Raw genomic sequence first — 20,804 nt, forward strand, 5'->3', positions numbered from 1 at the left:
CGTCACATGGGTATGACCGACGCATGCGCAGACTGGATTTCTGCGAAGCGGCCATTCTGTAGTATTGCAAGCGTAGTTAGGATTAATAGACACATCGGCAAGCGTCTCTGGGACACCCGCGTATACTGAAAAAGTGTAATATTAATGACAAACGGGATTGATTAATAGTATTACAAGTTAACGAGGTTCATGAATGTGAGCAAGTCGCTTTACGTGCGAATCCTTGCTCCATCAAGAGCACCAAATACCGCCAGTATTCTGGTCTAGGAGACAAGCTCCCCAACCATGGAGGCTCGCATCTGATTCCAAAACAAACTCTTTTATAGAGCCAAAAACTGCTTCGCCATTCCAAGCATCTAGGTTCTCTAGCCACCAGGGTAGTTCTGATCTGGCTTCTTGATCTAGGGTAATTAGATCTTCGTACTAAAGGCCAGATCTCAGAGCTCTCGCTTTTACTCTTTGAAGAGCTCGATAATTTAGGGGGCCTGGGAAGATAGCTTTAAGGGAAGAGGACAAAAGACCATGTAACCTCGCTAGTTCCCTTAGGGTAAGATTGCTTGTTTCAGGACATGTCTTATCCCCTTCCTGATTTTGGGATTTTCTTTCAAGGTAGAAGAAGGAGACACTTTATTGTATATAAGATAAATAAGGAACAAAGACAAATGTATAGAGGAGTGAAAAGGTTGTTGTTGTCTTTTGCCTATTATATATTACTGGTGTTCTGGAACCTTTGCTTTATGATGTATTCGGCTGCTTTGAGACTGCATTAAAAGTGTTACGCATAATGTAGCCTCCGTTCTTGTAATTACCTTTTCCTGTAGCATGGCTTTAATTAAAGCAAATAGTCCATACATCAACATGAGCTAATGCATATTAAAGGCACTGAGATTTTGTTGCAGTCTGTCTAGAGGAGAAGAGCAGCTTGTAATCAGGCCACCCAGTTAATGACAGACTGCTCCTCTCTCGTCTTTAGAACTACCTTTAATCCCTTGTTTGGCTGTGGTGCAACTTTAAGTGTTTAAACAGCCCCTTTCAAGTGAAGGCACCGAGAAGAAATAATTTAATAGGCTTACTTTTAAGCATGCTTGTTTAATCCTTCAAGCTCCTTGAAGCCAAAAAATAAACTGAACATGTTTTAAAGTTCACCAGTTCTCTCTCAGGAAATTTTTTATATACAACTTGTACTTTTAATTGTTTCCATTAATTAAACAAACTGTTTTTTTTTCTCCTATGGTAATCAAATATTGAATGGCGACAATTGGTGTCAGTATGTTATGGCATTTATCTATGCCTGCTCCAGAATCCAGTAATAAATAGAATCTATGACAGAACGTTTTGTACTGCAGCTGTTTTTTCCTGCCTGTTCAAGGAACTTTGGGATCCTCCCTGTATTAGTGCAAAAAGCTCAAAGAACTCTGATGGTATCAGAGACAGATTTTCTGTGGTCGTTTGTTCAATTTAAGGGCTTAGGTGGTATTTAACAACTTGATTAGGGAGAGCACCATCTTTGTGATTTGGGCACCTCATGGCGTGCTGGATTAGGAAGCAAAGGTATTTCCCTGGAACTTAATAAAATTCTCTGCCTGTCTGCGTTTCCGCTGTAGAAACTCTCGATCATGGGGCAGTTGTGTGCTTTCTTCCTCATTCACTGTTCAGTAGGACTGGGCTGGTGAATTTTCTAATCTCCTGATTTAACGAATGCAGGTGGCAGTTATTTCATTCCTGATGCATATACCTCCTCCTTCCCTTTAATATTCACCTTTGAGTTCACTTTTGCGCTTAGCCCACATGCCTTCTGAGTACATTCCTTTGAACGAATGTATCTCTAGCACGCAAGTCATTATAACGATTTGCAGTAGGGGGGCGCTGGATTTTGGAATAGTTTCATTTACTATTCCAACTCTAGTCTGTGCAACAGTAGGGAAGGCGTTCGACTTTAAATCCAACACCATTCCACCAATTTGCCCCCTAAAGCAAGTCATTGGAACAACTTGCATTCTGAACGGCGAGTTTTAGCATTGTTTCACATGACCGCCTACGAGTCCGCAGCTGGAAGTCTGCAGCAAAGAAGCTGCTTGCACATTTCTTTTTTCAGATTAGGTATGAAGTCAACTACTTGTGTAATAATGGGGGTTGAGATCCAGCGAAAAAATATCAATTTAATTTGGCTTGAAGAGGTCATGTATTATATAGATAGGGATGCTCCTTGACAGCTTTCTCCAATGCTCTCTTGAGCCAGTTGCCACTTTCTTCCACTCTGTCAAGGTTTGGGTTTAATTTAAGGGATCTAGGCCCCAACATCAGAAGTATATATCTGAAAGTAAATGCTCAATTACATTTTTCTGTTGTGTGATTTTTGCATCATCAGTCAATTGATGGCTGAATAGCTTACCTGAATTCTCTTGTCTAAATGGACCTTATTCTGCAAAATTGGTAGTTTGAGAATGTGTTAATCTAGTCTTATGTAAAATTTGATTGTACGCCTTTAGTTTATGTGTTGCAGTTTCAGATGTCTATGCACAAGACTTGTCAAATTAGAATTAACATGTTATCTAGACCATGTCATTAGGACCGATTAGTTTTTTAAAATTGTGTTTGGTCTTTCCAGGTACAGACTTGCGGCAGGAACTAGTGAGAAGATCCAGCTCAGTTCTCTCATAGCTGCTTTTCAAGTGACTCGTGACATCATCGTTGCTGAAGCTTGACCTCGTTGCTAATGTTTAAGAACATTATTTTGCATGTGCTTCAGTGGCCCAAAAACAGCACTCAAACTTTGCAGATTTCTGGAAATAAAAGAAAGTTCTTATTTTTGTGAATAGTGGAAGGAACTGAAACAATTTTGAAGAGACTGACGTATGATAACTTATGAAACATCGCCAGAAGGACCTCCGTGTTTCCTGTTCTATTCTAGTTTATTACATTTGGACTGTGGAACTCTTTTCAAAATGTGATTGTCCGATGTATACAGTAGTCTGGACTTGAATGTTTGGACTCCATTTGCTTTTGCTCAGTAAAGCAATGAAATGTTACTGAAAATACAAGAATGTGTTGTCATACTTTGCTTTGAGATGAGGTCATCAACAAGGACACAGCTGCAGCCACCAGAGCTTAAACAATCAGAAAATGATTTAAGTTAAGAATGTTTATTCTTCGACTAAAGTGCTGATTGGAATAAGGGAAATATACATTTGAGCTTGATATTAGTAAGTATGATACATCTATGAAAAGTGGCTACCAAGGAAGAGTAATATTTCCATTAAGATATTGTATGTGGTGTGAGCGCTATAAAACTAAAGATAAGGCGTACCACACAAGAGGCTGAAAAAATGTGTACAGTTTGTCATTAATTTACAGTCTAAACTTTCAGGCACCCCTCTTTATACATTAGTCTGTTGTGTTGTCATTCACATTTTACTTCTGCTCCCCACATTGTTGAGCCTGGAGCAGTGGGTCCGCTTACTTTATCAATTGGCTATTTTCATTGTGAGGCAGGGCATTTTACCTGTGTACTTATGCAGTTACACAAAAATGAATCCACATAGTGCAAGAATTGGGGGGGCCAAAGTCTCATTTGATTTATTTTTTCCTTTTATAACTGGTTTTGGGAGGGACCTGACACTGCAACTGGGTCCTCGCAGTCGCTTGCAGTGTACTCTCTTAATCCTTTTTTTTTAAATAAAAATGTTTACTTCAAAAACACATTACATATGAACAGTTCTTATTTCTTTCATCATGGTTATTAATCCATATTCGTTAGTGAGAACTTTTGATCAAAGACAAACATTTTTCTCGAACGCATACAGTGACATTACAAAATAATTATTTGTAAAATCACAATACCCTGGTTCAAATTACACAAAAACACCCATCTTACATTCATTCCACCACTTTCATACCATACAAACACACCAAATCTGTACACACAATAGGAAACCACAGTAAATAATCCATGGTTCCACGCAAGGTCGACGCGCGTTTTGGTGGGGTAAAAGATGTCAAGTCCACCTTCGTCAGGACCTATCTAGATATCCGCTCCAAACTTTCGAAGACCAGGGAATCTATAAATACAAAAAAAGATACTGTTGTATCTACAAAAACTACCTATAAAAAAAGGACCATTGGACCCACCCTAAAGCCAGCATGCCGTACCTAAGTGTACACCTTGAACATTAACAAAACCTGTTTAAAGAAATATACCCTATTTGACAGATGTCTATAAAGTCCTACTACAGAATAACGAGCCATAGACCAGTGTAAGAAAAGTAAAAAAATGGCCAACACTTTCACCTGAACATTTACCAAAACACCAATAAGTGTACAAGAACAGTTAAGAATTTTTAGGGCAACCAGAAGAAAAAAAAAAAGAAAAGAAAGAACAAGGAGTATAAAAGGAATGAATCCAAGAAGAAATAAAAAAAGAGTACATCCATTCTAAATTAAAACAGGCCGAAAAGTCAAGGCCTAAATATCATTGTTTTCCTACCACTTACGAGGATAATGCTTTATATCGGCAGACCATAAAAATTGAGAAAGATGTCTGTCAAAAATAGTTCTGGAGTCCAGCTGGATTACCAGTTCCGATTATCTTAGTCCTTATGAAAACAGTTCTATTAGCAAAGCTAATATAGACCCAGTTCTCACCAGTACATACTGCTCATTCAAAGATAGGCCGTTCTTACCCCTAATTTTGGTAGTTATTACATATCGTATTTCAGGAGTTCCTTATGAAAGATTCCTGTACCAGCATGTCAGATATTAGATGGAGGGCAAGCGTGCCACTAGTCTGTCTGTAAAGTAACAAGATAGAAGACCTTACCAAGGAGATATGGGTATGCGTGGCCAAATTTCCACAACCAACTCTACAAAAAGCCATCATATACAGTACTAACCTCAAAATGATAAATGGTCTAATGCCTGTTGATCATACTTCATCTTCATAGTTAAACCAGCATTTACAATGCACCGGTCTCGCCTTTGCAAAAGTTTGAGCTATTGGCATTGTAAATGACAAAATTTTCATTGATGTGTTGATTTTGAAAACAGATAAATAAATGGCATTGTCATTTACAATGCCAATAGCTTACTCTCTCGCAAATGCCCCACACAAACACAGAGCCCCACACAGACCCACACACACACAGACCCACACACACACAGACCCACACACACACAGACCCACACACACACAGACCCACACACACACAGACCCACACACACACAGACCCACACACACACACACACACACACTGAGCCACACAGACACAGACACACACACAGCCACACACACACACACACACAGCCACACACACACACACACACAGCCACACACACACAGCCACACACACACAGCCACACACACACAGCCACACACACACAGCCACACACACAGCCACACACAGCCACACACAGCCACACACACACCCACACACACCCACCCACACACAGACACACACAGACACACACACACACACACACACACACACACAGCCACACACACACAGAGCTGGGTTTTATTTTGGTCATAATTGCAAACTATTTCTCATGCTTCACTATATGACTTCAGCGACCCCAGTAGTTCATGCATTCCATTTTTACAGACTCTGTAAACATAAACGTGCTGCTGCTGCCTGGGAGCAGGGACTAAGCTACGTAAATTCTATAAAAATATGCGCCGTCTGGTAGTGCTGACGACTTTGCTAATATTCTGTGGACATTAGGATATACGATCCAGCATGGATAGTGTTGTGTAAATGTTTGGATATAGGATTTATATTTGTTTATGCTCTGCGGCCCCAATAGGAGTACAAACCATAGATTAGGATGGTAAAAGATAGCAAGTACTTTAAAGTTGAAATATAAATGCAGGAAAGCGAGGTCAATTAATGTAAAAGTTTAATCTTTATTTCAGGTCTGAGGGACACGTAAACATGAATGATGGTGGGAAATAGAGTGCTTGTGGGTGCTGTGAGCGTCATGCATGTGTTACGGGAACGGACATAATACACATGGAAAAGTTATAAAAAGAAAGCTGACCCCTTTCATTTTCAGGTGGTTCGGGTCGGGAATGAGCATGGGAGAGCCTGGCCCAAGGAGAACCGTAGGCTCAGCAGTGCCTGCAAGGGGTACCAGTGCCTCTAACGCGGGTGCAGAGCACAACCCATTTGAAGGGAAGGTTCTGTCAGACTGGTGCAGTCAAAGTGTAAGGGCATGTAATATAACACTGGTTCACGGGGTGGGGGGTGGAGAATAAACAGGCTCTCAATTTATACAGGGGTTGGGGCAGGTAAGAGGCTTCCTGGTCTTGTGAAGCACAGTGAAGACAAGTCCTGCAGGGAGGTGCGCCACAGTCAGTGCTGAACACAGGGCCTTCGCACTTTATGACAGCAATAGCAGTAATGCTGTACAGGGGGGCTGCTGAGACTAAAAAGCTAGGGCTTTTACTGCCAGGTACAGGGCAGCAATGTGCAAGGAAAACAGTTGAGCTGGCAGTATGACGTGCTTAGGGAGCAGCACGCGCTTCCGTGGCATGCAGCGGGGCTTGCACTGGGGTGCGCATGGTTAAGTAGCACGTGCCCTCTGTGACTTTCAAGTGAAATGGCAGGGTTTTAGTATAAAAGCATGAGGTGACAGCACGCGTCTCTGTGGTTGCCATGGAGGAGCAGTAGCCAGACCAGTGAGACGAAGCAGGATGAAGGCGTTGTGACCACAGGACTTTCAATATAATCATTCACATTAATAACAGTTGTATTTCCCGAGCAGCAGCGACATACAAAGGACAAACATAAGAGCAATAGATAACGACAGTGACCAGCAGCAATTCCACAAAGGCCTGGTCCAAGTGGCACCAAAAGCAAAGCATTACGTCAAAATGAACATGGCAAAATATGCAGTAAGCTACTCTCGCGAGGTCATGGGTAAACAATACAGTGGTTATCACCTCAAATACAAATTAATAACAAGTAGATACCGAAGTAAATAGCCCATTGAAAATTTATGCCCTTGGAAGAGGATAGCCTATAGGCACTAGGCAGTATTTCACAGAAGACAACATTGGGAGAAGGCATGAGAAGCCTTCAGAGCGAACAGCCGAAGCCTCCGGCTCATAATCACTGTAGCGAGGGAAGGGGGCGGCAGGCGTGAAGACGTGAGGTGGAGAAGGAAGAGGGCGGCGGAGAGAGGGAAAGCGCTGCCTTTAATATTTTAGCCCCGTCCCTTTCAGACTGGACGCCCAGACTTCCTACTGGCATAAAAGGTTCTTTATCTTCTTTATGGGGCCATCTGGACCCATAAAGAAGATAAGAAACCTTTTACTTCAGCAGTAAGTCAAGGAACCCAATCTGAAAAGGACTGGGCTAAAAGAGAAAGGAGAACGTCACTAGGACCTCTTCTCCAATGGCTGGCCACCGTTTAGGAGGCCAGTCAATGGAGAAGAGGGGTGGGGCTTAACCCTTGCTAGTGAAGTTCTCCTAAAAACATAAAATCTCGCAAGCTCGACTGCACATGTGCGCAGTGCGCCACGCGAGACCTAAAAATACATTATACGCGGCCAGGGCGCTTGAGATGGGCTTAAGGGGCAGTGGGAATTGTGAAGAATGTAGACTGGTAGAGGTTCTAATTGAGGGAAAACACAATATTTTGTAAAAATGTACCAATATGTTTGAAGACTTTCAAAACCGAGAACTGGAGAGTGTGTGTGCGTTTTTTGTCTGTGCGTATGTAACGCTTAGTGGTGAAACCCGAGCGACACCTCACCATACCTGACTAAAAGCAGCTTTCCCCCCACTATTTACCAGAAAATAAATTGATTAGGGGGTGTAACACCCCAAACATCACCCCCCCAAAGCTATGCCACCTTCAAAGCAGTCATGGTTTACTCCACCATCGTATACTAGAGATGCCGCAAACAACCACCTTGTCGCCTCAGGAGAATCTTAGAACCTTCTTTGAAGCTGGTTGCAGGTGGCTTTCTGTATTTTTTTTTTTTGTTTGCTCCAACCATGTCTCCTGTACTTTGCAATAATCTCCCAGTACATTATTGTGGTTTGGCAAAAATGTTTTTGCTGTTGGCTCAAAAGGACATTATATTTTGCCTCTGTTCATCTTTCATCTGCATTTGATCAGGGGTTCTTCGGATTGAAGTGAACCCCAGTTCTGTTTACTTATTCCACGTTTGCACAGATTTGTCAGCACTTTTCATTCTCGCCAAAAGGGCAGGACGTCCAGAAAACTGTTGGATCGATTAGAATGAAAATTCCCCATACAGTAGGTTTCAATGTACGTCTCCAGGGCTTTAAGTGGGCCGAGTTCCTGCCAGTGTTCTCCATTTTTCGGGCTCTCCATGTCTCAGGGTGAAAAAAATCTTAACACTGCAGCAGTGCCACCCTGCACTTCCTGTGGTGTAACTTCAAAGAGACTCGTAATAGTTCTTTTAAAGTCTCATCATTTCAGAACTTAAGCATTTTCAATATTATATAAAACAAAGCCACACAGTCCTGGCCTGTTGTAGGTATGATGCTACTTGTTGCATTATATATCTAGATGCAGTGACAGAAACAGTAAAATACCAGTCGGGTGGCACACTACGCTAAGCACAGATTTTTTGGGCTTTCCTTTTTTTTTTAAATCCGCGCCCTTAAATACATCAGCCTCCATTTTTTCATCCCACTTAAAGCCTTGTATGTCTCTACCCTGGTTCCCCAAAAACACCTTGCTTAACCTTTTTTGTATTCCCTCCTGAAGAACACCCTTCTGTCCCTATTGCAAATGTTTTTTCAAATAAAAGATGTACATTTAGATCTTCTGACAGCTGTACCCGTACTTTAAATGTTGCCTGTTGGAAGTCTTGTGCCTCGTTAGAACAGCAGAAAGATTAACGCACCTCCTTAAACAAGCACTGACAAAGCCACCAGGTTTGGCTTTTGAATATTTTAAGGTTTACGGTTTGAGAACGCCTCTCATTTAGAGGGCAGCAGAAATGGAATGCAGAGGTAAAAGAAAAATAAGCGGTGATCGGGTTACCGCACATCTATACTGTTGCCTCAGATTTTTGACAGCGCATTAGCACAGTGCTTCTTGGTGACTCCCTCAATATTACCACGAGCATAAGGGTGAAGTAAAAAGTAGCAGAAACCAGTAGCACGGCAGAGACAGACGATACAGCGAGCCTATATTTTCAGGATTGTCTTGCTGCTACACTTAGACTGAATGCATGCTGAAGCAGTGCCAATCTATATCGCACTCAAAATAAGGCGCTACTTCCCACACTACAGGCCTCATTTAAAGGTCCTTTCGAGATGTTTGATTTTTCTAGCATCAGTACATAATCGGTGGTAATGAATTGCAAAAATTCGAGTCTGTGATCTATTTTAATATATAATGACCGCAAATTACATATAGAGTCCGCATGTCAACGACAGTTATTGGATGAGACAATGTTTATAAAGAGTTCGTGCTCACGTTCTGACTTTTCATTTTTTAGCAGTTTTATATGGCAGGAACTCAACCCGAAGGAACAGGAACCACACCAGTTACAATACACAATTCATGTGTGGTAGGCACGGAGAGATTACGTGATTTGCCCAGAATCATAGGATGTTGAGCCGATGCCGAGACTGGAACCCGGTTCCAAAGTCGGCAGCTCCGGTTGTTACGCTACGTCCTTGCCCATTAGTAACCAAGCGCATTCTGGGAATTGTAGTCCTGGTTTGTCAGTTGGCCCAGTTGAAGTAAAACGTCTGGAGAAATGTTTCACCTCTCCTTAAAATATTTAATTGGTCGTCAGTGATGAATGTACTGAGACCCTCAGGGGTCCTGTGAGGTGCAGTGGTCCCGAGCGAGGAGTGGGAGGTGGCCGGCTGGGAGGGTGCACTTAGGCCTTCACGCTCATTGGAGCGAAGCGAATCAAAGGCTTTTGGGATAATCACAAGTTAAAACAAGCCCATCGGCGGCCGAGGAAGATGGCGACTGCTGGCGCGGGGCTCCCTACCGACGTACTGGCAGTGACTTCCCGAAGTCCCCAGCCGCCGGGAGGGACTAACTTCGCTTTACATCACAGAGCGGGACCTCGGCGGAGCGCTGTGTGACTGGATTCACTACATTAGGGGGTGGGGTCGTAAACCATGTAGAAGGGCAGTGCTGCGATAAGCGGCCCGGGGAATGACGTCACGGGGGTGTCCCGGGCCGGCAGCCAATCATAGCACGGCCCGGGACACACGGCAACAAGGGGCGGGACTTAAAAAAAGAGTCAGAAATGCCCACGATTCGCGTTCTGAACGGGAAAAAGTGATTAACAACGATGTCTTCCAATGGCTAGCCTCCATTTATGGAGCTAGCCAATGGAAGAAGGGGTGGGTTCAAGTCCCCCATACTGTTATAACATTAGATTTCACCTGCGCAAAACGCTGCTTGCGAAGCTTTCGCCAGGCGAAACCTAATCACCTGCGCGAAACGCTGCTTGCGCAGCTTTCGCCAGACGAAACCTAAAAAGGGGGCTCTACAGCTCACGCTTCATTGTTGTTACAATCCTGCGGAGAGTCAAGAGAATAATATATTTCAGATGTGAAAAATATATATAACTGATCACTCCCGGCTCCACTAACTCTACTATGGGATAACCTCTCTCTCTGTTAAAAATCGGGAGATGTTTTGTCAAGATATAGAAACACTGAGAATATCAAGCGTGGAGCCCAATTTAGATAAAGTGCTTTCTGTGACCTGAAGGAAACTAATTAAACGAGATCTCGATATCTGGTGTTGGCTCCCATTCTTAGGTGCCCAGTTATCACACTTTTTGGTACTCAGTTTCTAGCGGTTCTACAAATTTAAACAAATAGTTAAGAATATACTGCTCATCACCAAACGAGGACCCCATTAGCTACGCTGAGCCGAGTACATAGGAATGCATATTAAGGGTCTTTTCAAACTGCCAACCTAACATAGTCTCTTGTCTCCTAAATGTGATACTGGGATCATATAAATTGCTGGCTCCAGTCTCTGACAAAACAAAGGAGACCTATTCAGATACTACTTTTAAATAGTTCCAAAAACGCCGGAACCGCCTAACGCCACAACATCACATAGGGCAAAGAGCATATACATAAAAAGCGGACTAACAATTTCGTGTGATGGATGGGCGCCATCTTGGAATTCTCGGGGATAAGATTATCGATAGAAAGCGGACTAACTTCTTCACGTGATAGATGGGCGCCATCTTGGAATTCTTAGGTGTAAGTTTATTGATAGAACCAGCGATTCATCATGGTTCTAAAAGGCAATAAATACCCCAGTACCTATGACATTGAATCTCCTATATCAGTTAAACTTAAATAATAGATCCAAATGAATTGGAAGGGAAATTCAGCTCACAAAGAACAGTGTTGTGCAATTTATGAGTAATGACCCCCGAAGAGAGTCAAAAACAGATAGTCATATGTTGATAATTGACCATGCAATGTTCTAAAAATAACCTATTTGATGCATATTATTATTTTAACGGCAATTCATCTTTGAATAGAAATGATGAAAAGAAGAGATTGATACTGAATTAGATGGTTGAAAGGCTAAAAAAGTCTAAAACAATTTTTACAAAATTTTTAGACCTACACTATGGACAATGTCACGACATTCGAATGGTATATAACCAATATGAATGAGCCATACAAATATAGACAACACCAACAATCGGTTCCACAACTAAAAAGAGTTGAGAATGCTTATTCACTGAGTAAACTGGTAGGACAATCTTGTTTATAAGAAACCATAACTTATCCTATTTCATCTATATAGGCTCTGGGCAGAAGAGATATGGAATAGCACGTTTATTGAGATTTAGTTACATACCAGGCTACATCATTGTTTAGCCCTTTCCCGATACACTCTAAATGAAAGATCCAAAAGGTCTCTCGTCTTTTCCGTGTAGTTTCGACTAGTTGGCCTGTTTTACTTTGGATTTTCTGAATTATACACCATTTCAGTTCTGTTTCTTGTTGGTGTGTATCAATGAAATGTTGTACCAAAGGTGCAGTAACTTTTTTTGTCTTAATGGCGGACTTATGTTCGCTGAATCTCAGCCGAAATTCGTGACCAGTCTCTCCTACATAGGCCAGTCCACAAGGGCAGAACAGTATATAGATTGTTACAACTACTACATTTTATTATTATTATTATAATTACATTTATTGAGCACGCAGCTACCCGGAGGTTTCCCGGCGCTAGTGAGCAGACAGAAGGTAAGATAAGCTGAGAAGGATTAAGCAAACACATTTAAGAATTAAAAAGCCAGGTCTTGATTCCCTTGCGGAATTTAAGATAGCAGATTTCGGAACGCAGGGGTTGAGGCATGGAGTTCCAAAGAGAAGGTGCTAAAAGCGCAAACGAGCGACCGCCTATTTTGGCTTTGTTGAAGCATGGGATCTGAAACTTATTTTGCGTAGATGATCTCAAAGTGCAGGGGGGACATAATGCTGTACCAAAGAGGACAGGTAGTTCGGGGCTTTACCGGTTTTGATATGATGCATTATGCAGAGCTTTACATTTCACTGGGCTCTCAATGCGCAGCCAGTGCAGATTGCGCAGATGGATGGAGACCGAGGACCTGGCAGGCAGATTACAGATGAGACGAGCTGCCATATTCTGAACCACCTGTAATTTCTTAGTGAACTCCTTGCAGGCACCCAGAAGAAGAATGTTCCCGTAGTCCAACCGTGATGTAACAAGGGCCTGGACTACAGTCCTTAGGGTGTCGGCTGGAAGCATCCACGTGATCTTTCTCAGCCACCTGACGATGGTAATGCAGGTGGCTGAGACTTTTACCACATGTTGCTTCATTGACAACTGGTTGTCAAAGAGGACCCCAAGGTTACGAGCTGTTACTGAAGGGGTAGGACAAGGGCCCATCTGCTGAGGCCAATGTTGCGGGCCCCAAAGCGATGAGTTCGAACCAAATAAAAGCAACTCCGTTTTATCTCCGTTTAGTTTTAATTTATGTCTATGCATCCAGTTGGAGATTTGTTCCAGACCAGACTGCAGATAGATAGATAGATAGAGAGTAGACGATTTGAGTATCGTCTGCATAAGAGTAAATCGTGAGACCTGCTTGCTCAGCTAGGAAAGCTAGAGGTCTCACATAAAGATTAAAAAAGAGGGGACTGATGATAGAACCCTGGGGAACACCGTGAGAGGAAGCGTGGATGGAGGAAACAGAAGTTGAGGAGAAAACTTGAAAAGTGCGGTCAGAAAGAAAACTAGCAATCCAGGCCAGGGCAGGGCCGTCAAAGCCCACAGATTTCAAGGTGGACAAAAGGATGGTATGGGAGACAGTGTCAAATGCGGCACTCAAGTCTAACAGAATGAGTGCCACTGTCTCCCCATTGTCCACCTGTCTTCTGATGGTCTCTGATACTCCAAGAAGAGTGGTCTCAGTGGAGAAGCCAGCCCTGAACCCGGATTGAGAGGGGTGAAGGAAATCAGAGGATTCAACATATGAAGTAAGGAGAGAATTAACGTGCTTTTCAAGAATTTTGGAGTAGCATGAAAGCAGAGAGATGGGCCGGAAATTAGAAGGATTATTTGGGTCCGCATTGGCCTTTTTTATCAACGGAACCACCATTGCATGCTTCCATGCTTTAGGAACCATGGCTTCAACCAGTGAAGCATTCAGAAGATCTAAAATGATCTGAAGTGTAGATGAATCCATGGTGCTAAGTATTTGCGGAGGTATGGGGTCAAGGGGAGAGCCAGTTTTTATTTTGTCTAGATATTTACGAAAAAGAGAGAACAAGATCAAATCCCAGGAATGAAGTTGGGAGGCAGGGGAAGTTGTACTAGATGCCTCAACAAAACCGGAGTTGGATGTTTGTGGATCAAAGCAGGATATATCAGAAGAGGGGACGCTGAAATTAGCGTAGATTTTATCTATTTTCTCAAGGAAAAAATTAGCAAGAGAATTACATTGTTCTGTGTCGAGACATGGATCTTTGGGTGCAGAGGACATGCCTGATAACTCTTTTACTACTTTAAAAAGAGCCTTGGGTCGATTTTGGGCATTAAGTATAGTGATATTGGCATGATTAGCCCTGGCAGTATCGCAGGCAGAATGGTATGCTTGAAGGGCAGTCTTGTATCTTTTTTTATTATCCATGCAATAGTTGGAGCGCCAAATGCGTTCCAGTTTCTTGCAGCGAGATTTTTCCTGGCGAAGTGTATCATTAAACCAGAGTGCTGGTGGATGGTGGATATGAGGCTTATTCCTCTAAGCTGGGAGACAAGAATCTAAGGCTGACATCAGCCAAGAGTTGATGGCAGACACATCTCTAGTAGTGATGGTAGGGGGCGTGGGTCTAGAATTCTCGAGGCAGATGTTAAGTTTACCATTATCTAAGCGTTTCCAATTCCTGCTGGCTTTATGTGGATGTAAACTAGTAGAAGATTTGTGGTAATCAGATATATTAATTGAAAAGTTTATGATAAAATGATCGGACCAAATGACAGGTTTAGGGGGAAGGCAGGTGATGATATTGAGATTAGAAAAAACGGGGTCTAGTAAATTACCAGCTTTGTGGGTGGGGCCAGAATTATGCAAATGTAAATCCAGGGCGGCTATATCCTGTAGGAGACGAGTGCTAATAGGGCAGGATAAGTTGTTAAAATGGATATTTAAATCACCCACTATTAGAAAGTTGGTGGATTGTAACATCAAAGGGGCAATGAGCTCTGAGAAGGAGGATGCCCATGCACAGGCCGAGCCAGGGGGACAATAAATAAGGGTTCCAGTCAAAGTAAAATTAGGAGAAAGTAAAAGTTTAAAGAGACCAGCTTCACAGTTGGGAAAAGCAAGATCTTCCTATTTGCAAGAATATTCCCTTTTAAAAATTACAGCAATACCACCACCATCCTTGTGTACTCGGTTTCTCACCACAAAGGTGTAGTTATTAGGGAGAGCCATGGCGATGTCCGGGCCGGAGCTCTCATTTAGCCATGTTTCCGTCACACACATGGCTGCAGGGCTAGAGGACACAAGCAGGTCAAAAATGTCTCTCTTATGTTTAGCGAGAGATCGGCAATTTATGCTGATAAAACATAAATCAGGACAAGTTTTATGAGTAATAGAAGTAAGATGAGTGACAGAGGGAGTATCCCAAAATGTGGATGATGTAGTGCATACATCAGAAGTAACAGAGTCAAGCGTGAGAGAACATTTGCACACCTCAGCGGCGCGTCTTGGCAACGGAGTGCTGGAACATAAGTACAGGGAGGCGGCTGCAGCCTCAATAAGGTAGAGCGGGAGTATGTTATGTGACCGGGAGCAGAGAGAGTGGCCCCTGGTCCCGTCCTGTCGCGGACGGGCGCAGACGGGCAGGACTTTGGCACGACTTTGGCGCGAAGTCGGCGCTCCCGCTGCGCTCGTCCGCTCCGCTTCCGCCACTGCGGCATTAAATACACGGTGGAGAGAAACTCACTAGCCCACTAACCTGCATTTTGACCAGCAGGGCGGAAGTGAGGATGTTAAGGCCGGATGCAGGAAGTAGCGCTCGTGTGGGCCCGCCGCTGAAAACGGCACAAGGCGTGGCGGATCGGTGCCTAGAGCGAGAAAGAGAGTCCGGCCAAGGATAGAGCGTTGCGCCGAGGAGCGGCGTTCAAGAAAGGTACATTTGTTCTTAAAATCAACAAATTACGCGTTGCGTTTGTAAGGTGTTTAGCTTTATGTTCATGTTATTATAGTTGAAGGAGTTAGTCACTAGTGCTGCCTCACAGGCATGGCAGGAGCCACATCTGTGGTGTCCCAGTATCACTGGAAAACCTGTGATAGTCCTTTGAGTTTCAAAGTTTCTGGGTTTGTTCCTTGTATGAACCAACATATCTCTAAGGTTTCTATTTCTACGATAGGCCACCAATGGTAGTGGAAGTTGAGTGTCCTTGTCATCTATATTAAGAATGCTCCAATTCTTATTGATAACATTTTTGATCTTAAAATTAAGTCTAGAATGGTTAATGACACTAGTAATTTGGTTACGTTGTTCTCGCTTGGTACCCTGTAATAATGCCTCTCTGTCGTAATATTTTGCCCGTTTGAAAGCTTGACGTACCAGGCGATGTGGATTACCACGACTAAGAAGTCTTAAGAGCGTCGCCATGATGATGGAAATTATTCATGTTGGTAGAATTTCGTCTGTTGTCTCTTGCATGTGCACATCTAGTGATGGCTATCTTGAAAATCTTTCAGAATAATTCCCAAGATGAACACCCATGCTTGCATGCAGGCACACAGTAGGGCATATGGAACGGTTTTTGTTACAGTTGATGACAAAAAACATTCCAAGCTGGCCATCCATTTTTACGCATGCACATATGGACAACTTTGAATTCTTTTTCCTAAAATATAGCAAGAAAACATTCAAAGATGGTAGGCGTGAGGAAGTGTCAACTTTAATTATTTAGCTCTGCAGTTGCATACATAGGCTATACATTTATAATGAGATGTGAACACAGAGGGCCTGATTCACAAAGGTGAGCTTATACATTTGTGCCAGTTTACACTCTCTGTAGTCACTTTACTACTTTTTGCTATTCACAAACTAAGAGTTTAATTTTACTAGTAGTCCAGTTATTAGTACCAAATGTACTACTTTTTCGTATTTGAAAATTACAAGTGTAAAGTTACTACAGCACATGTAAACTTAAACAAAACTATACGTTTATGTTTTGAGTCTGGCCCAGAGGCATGCCACAAGGTAAGATGATTGTAATTGTATTTATATAGCGCTTACTACCCCTGACAAGGCTTTGAAGTGCTTTTTGGTGAATAGCACGCTACTCCGGAACCCAAAAAAGATTAGTGGTTGATTAGTATAGGGAAATGTGAGTTAATTTGAGTGGTGGGCATGTGAGTCTGGTAGTTGGATCGGATAGGATGATGGAGGAGAGGGATGAGTCTAGAGTGATTTTTGGGAGCTCGTAGTAGTAAGATGAGGTTTGAGATGAATAAAAGGAGAAATGGAGGGAAGAGTCTCTATAAATGGATTTGGGAGAGTATAGTTTTAAAATGAGTTTTGGGGTGATCGAACGATGGAAGAGTCAAGTAAGGGTTATTTTGGAGAACCTAGTAGTAGAATGAGGTTTGGGATAGATCAGAGAGTGGAGGTATCTGGTGAGACATAGGATAGTGCATTGGAGAGAGGCAAAGGTGTTTAATTGTATTTTTTTCTTCTACAGTATGAGTAAAGTAATAACTATATAGATACCTAAGTACATAGAGTGGGGATGCATGTATAAGGAAGATAGTTATCAAGATTTCAGTTGTAATTTTATAAACTCAGATTTTCAAGTGTTGCTGTACTTTAAGCTAATTTATTTGTGTATTGTTTACCTATTTTAATGTCAATATTTCAGTAGTGAAGCAATTGTAGATAAAATAGTTATTTACATACTGTGATAGATAAATAAAACTGAGACCCATAAGCATCTAATAAATTAACTTTTATGAAAATTATGTAGTGATCTATAGACATGCGAAGCATAGAATTGTATAAGTTAACCAGTAATATATACATTAGTTAAGCAGACTTAAATATATACTACAAAATAAAATGGATTATTCATATTTGTATAAACAAATACACATATCTAGATACGTACATATAATCACATTATAAATGTTTATGTACTCAGGGATATGCTTCACATTAGTTTTGTTTTGTATTGTCGTGGTTATGTAGAAAACATAACTCGTGAGTAGTCTTCTGAAGATAATATAGTTATCCGTGGGTCTTATATTTGAGGGCATTGAATTCCATAGTTAGGCTGCTTGAACAGAGAAAGATGTGCCACCTATGGGTTTTTTCTTGTATGGTGGGATTGTGAGGCGAGTTGCCAAGCTGGAGCAGAGGTTCCTTTGTTGAACGTATTTGGTGAATTTATTTCTAATGAAAAGTGGTCCTGTTCCATGTATTGCTTTAAGGGTGAGGCAAAGATAATTGAAGGTTGATCTTCTGGCAACCGGTAACCAATGTAGAACCCTCAATGCAGGGTAGATGTGGTCTTGTGGCTTTACTTGTAGGAGTAGTCTGGCAGCAGAATTCTGAATCTGTTGTAGTCTTTTCATAGTTGATCTGTGGTAGAGGCCATTGGTTTAATTAAGTTTAGATATTACAAGAGATAACGTAATGGTTGTATGAGATGAGTTTCGCACATTGAGATCTTGCTGCTCCGAAAGAGTCAAACAGTTTTAGCAATTTACCCTTTATTCCAATTCCAGAAGACAGAAAAATGTGTCTGATTGTATCAAACACTGCCTCAGTATATGTTGCTGCCCTTTTGAATCCGGTCTACTAGAATTGTCAATGTCTGTGTTAGGCCCTGTGTGACTTGACCCCAGATTTCCTCCTGTGATCCGTGCCTTTGAGCAATATCCGTGGTAGCACAAGACCGGAGTGCCTTAACCCTAGTATTCCTTTTGTGAGGCCTGTTGCACAAGCATTGTCGATGTCCGGTTGATTGCCTCTGTGCCTTTCCACCGGACATTCTCCTTCAGATCATCCCTCAGTGGCACCACCGTAGGATGTTGGCTTTTGTGGCTCCATGTGCCAATCTCCTGTTGAGTGTCTGTCTTCATTGTTTGATCTGTGCTTGCACATTAATCCCCCGTACAGAGCCTGGAAAGAGTCTCTACTGCTTAAACACTCTCTTTCCTGTCTGATGGCTGGGGCTGTATCCTCTTTTTTGGATGTGTAGTAAGCTGTTCACCATTGAAGCTGAGAGAGAAAACTTGTACAAGTCCAGGAAAACAAGACCTCCGCTGTTTCTAGTCAAACCACCATAGCTTTTGCTACTCCAGCAATCCTCCTTGCATGAGCTACGCTCTGCCTCATGAATGATGCATCAGAGACTTAGTAAGTCACCTTTTTCCAAAAATTGGCCATGGAAATTGAATACTTTTGTATACTGCTGCCCTGGCCCACCTGGTTAGTGAAAGATGAATTAGTAGGATACCATCAGATGGCAATTGTTCTGATCGCATCATTATTATGGTAACTAAATGGGTGTTGCATTTGCACTGGGCACCTTAGTCGGACAGTCTTGTAAAATATGCATTTTTGCCATTTTATCTTGAGGCCAGAATGTTCATTAATAATCTATTGTGAAAGGTTTCTTAGTTATCTTTGGAAACCCTCTGCCAGTTTTTTCAGTGTGAACCTGCCTTCTGGTATACCTCCACACAAAGTCGTGCAGACTACACAAGAAAGGAGATTGCCATTCCCTGTGGTGCCACGTGCAAAAAAACCAGTTGATGGACAGAATGCAGAACAATGTCAAACGTTCACCCCCAGTACAAAGATCTGGGCCTAAATCCATTGTTTTTTTGCTTACCATGCCATTCCAGTTTGAACCCACCCATATGCAAATCAGTCTTGACCCTGTGCCTCATGGGAACAGTCCAGCCCGAACTGCCAAGCCAGGTCCTCACTGAACTGGAAACAAGCATCCTAGCACCGGTTTCGGAGTTTCACCCCTCTTCAGCAGGATAGCTTGATTCCAGTGGCATGGAGAGCACAGGACCCACGTCTGGGCATACCCTTCCCACTCTGGGTGACAAATGCAAAAACAGCCGCTGATGGACAGATCTATTGTGAAAGGTTTCTTGGTTATCTTTGGAAACCCTCTGGCAGTTTTTTCAGTGTGCACAATCCTTCAGGTATACCTCCACAAAAGGCCCTGCAGACTACACAAGTAAGGAGATTGCCATTCCCTGTGGTGCGGCATATAATCAGTTCTGGTGTTTCGCTTATATGCTGTAATTCTAAGGCATTCTTTAGCTTCTCCTTCTTTAGGAGAGTGGTGTTTTAAGGGTCACTGTTAGCTTTGTTTTGCCATATATGGCCATAAAGTACATTAATTGTATAACACATGCATTCACTTAATACAAGTGTGTTCACTTAACCGAAGACTTGTTTTACTTGTGCAGCATTTAGATGTTTTATTTTGTTTGCACACTGCGTATAATTTCAGCTTGAAGCGAAAGCTTTCTGCTTCTGAGGATCACTTCTACCTGGAGATTTCTCACCTTTTGAATATGACCAGGCACCACACTGTATTTGGAAATGTTCAGCCATATTTCTTCTGCACCAGTAGGTTGTAATGGCACATGTCGGTGTCTGTTGCTTCACATATGTGACATCACCGGAGCCATGATGTTGGTTTCCTTTTTTCCGTGCACCTTGATGTTGATCTGGAGCTGCTCTCTGAAGCTTTTCACAATTTCTTTTTAACTTTTTGGTGTGCTTTAGGGAATGTCTTTCCTCATAGAATTACAGCTTTAAGCCCCACTGCTCTTGTCATGTACAGATGTCCATTTCAGTCCCTCATGATATCTATTTATGGTCCTGGGGGGAGAAGCACAACACCAAGTCGTGCAGCCTAATTGTTGTAATCAAGTATAAAGTCAATAAACCCATCAGAGAAAACTACTGGTGACGATCGGCGCAGGGAGCTCGTCAGTCATCTCTCTCCCTTTTAAGTTCGTCTCTCCGCGCATACCTAGCTGTGTTTCCTCAAGAACAGCTGACATTACATCATCAGAAGTAGGCGCACTTTTGACCTTCATTTCTGTCAAAAGAACACCTCTGTGGTTCCTGTTACAGCTTCTAAAGGAAACATACCAGCTGTCAAGGAGGATCGTGTGTTTAGGTCGAGCATAGCGATAGCGTAGCGATGGACCTTTTGCTGGCGTGTCTGGGGGAATGTGAGACAGCGATCGCCCACGCGCCTCGCTGTCTCAGATTCCTCCTCGTGGGCTCGTACGCGCCGTGCCC

General features: G+C 42.5%; 1 protein-coding gene across 1 annotated transcript in view; it reads left to right on the forward strand.

Moving 5' to 3' along the window:
* Window positions 1–3,691, forward strand: part of RFC5 (replication factor C subunit 5) — a 190,650-nt gene extending 186,959 nt beyond the window's left edge. Inside the window, exon 11 of the mRNA XM_086943272.1 lies at window positions 2,609–3,691. Coding sequence (XP_086799398.1) covers window positions 2,609–2,705 — 97 coding nt within the window. The 3' untranslated portion in view covers window positions 2,706–3,691. The remainder of the gene's footprint in view (window positions 1–2,608) is intronic.
* Window positions 3,692–20,804: the final 17,113 nt, after the last annotated feature.

Source organism: Lissotriton vulgaris, chromosome 11, assembly GCF_964263255.1.
Source record: "Lissotriton vulgaris chromosome 11, aLisVul1.2, whole genome shotgun sequence".
In the NCBI taxonomy this organism is placed as follows: Eukaryota; Metazoa; Chordata; class Amphibia; order Caudata; family Salamandridae; genus Lissotriton; species Lissotriton vulgaris.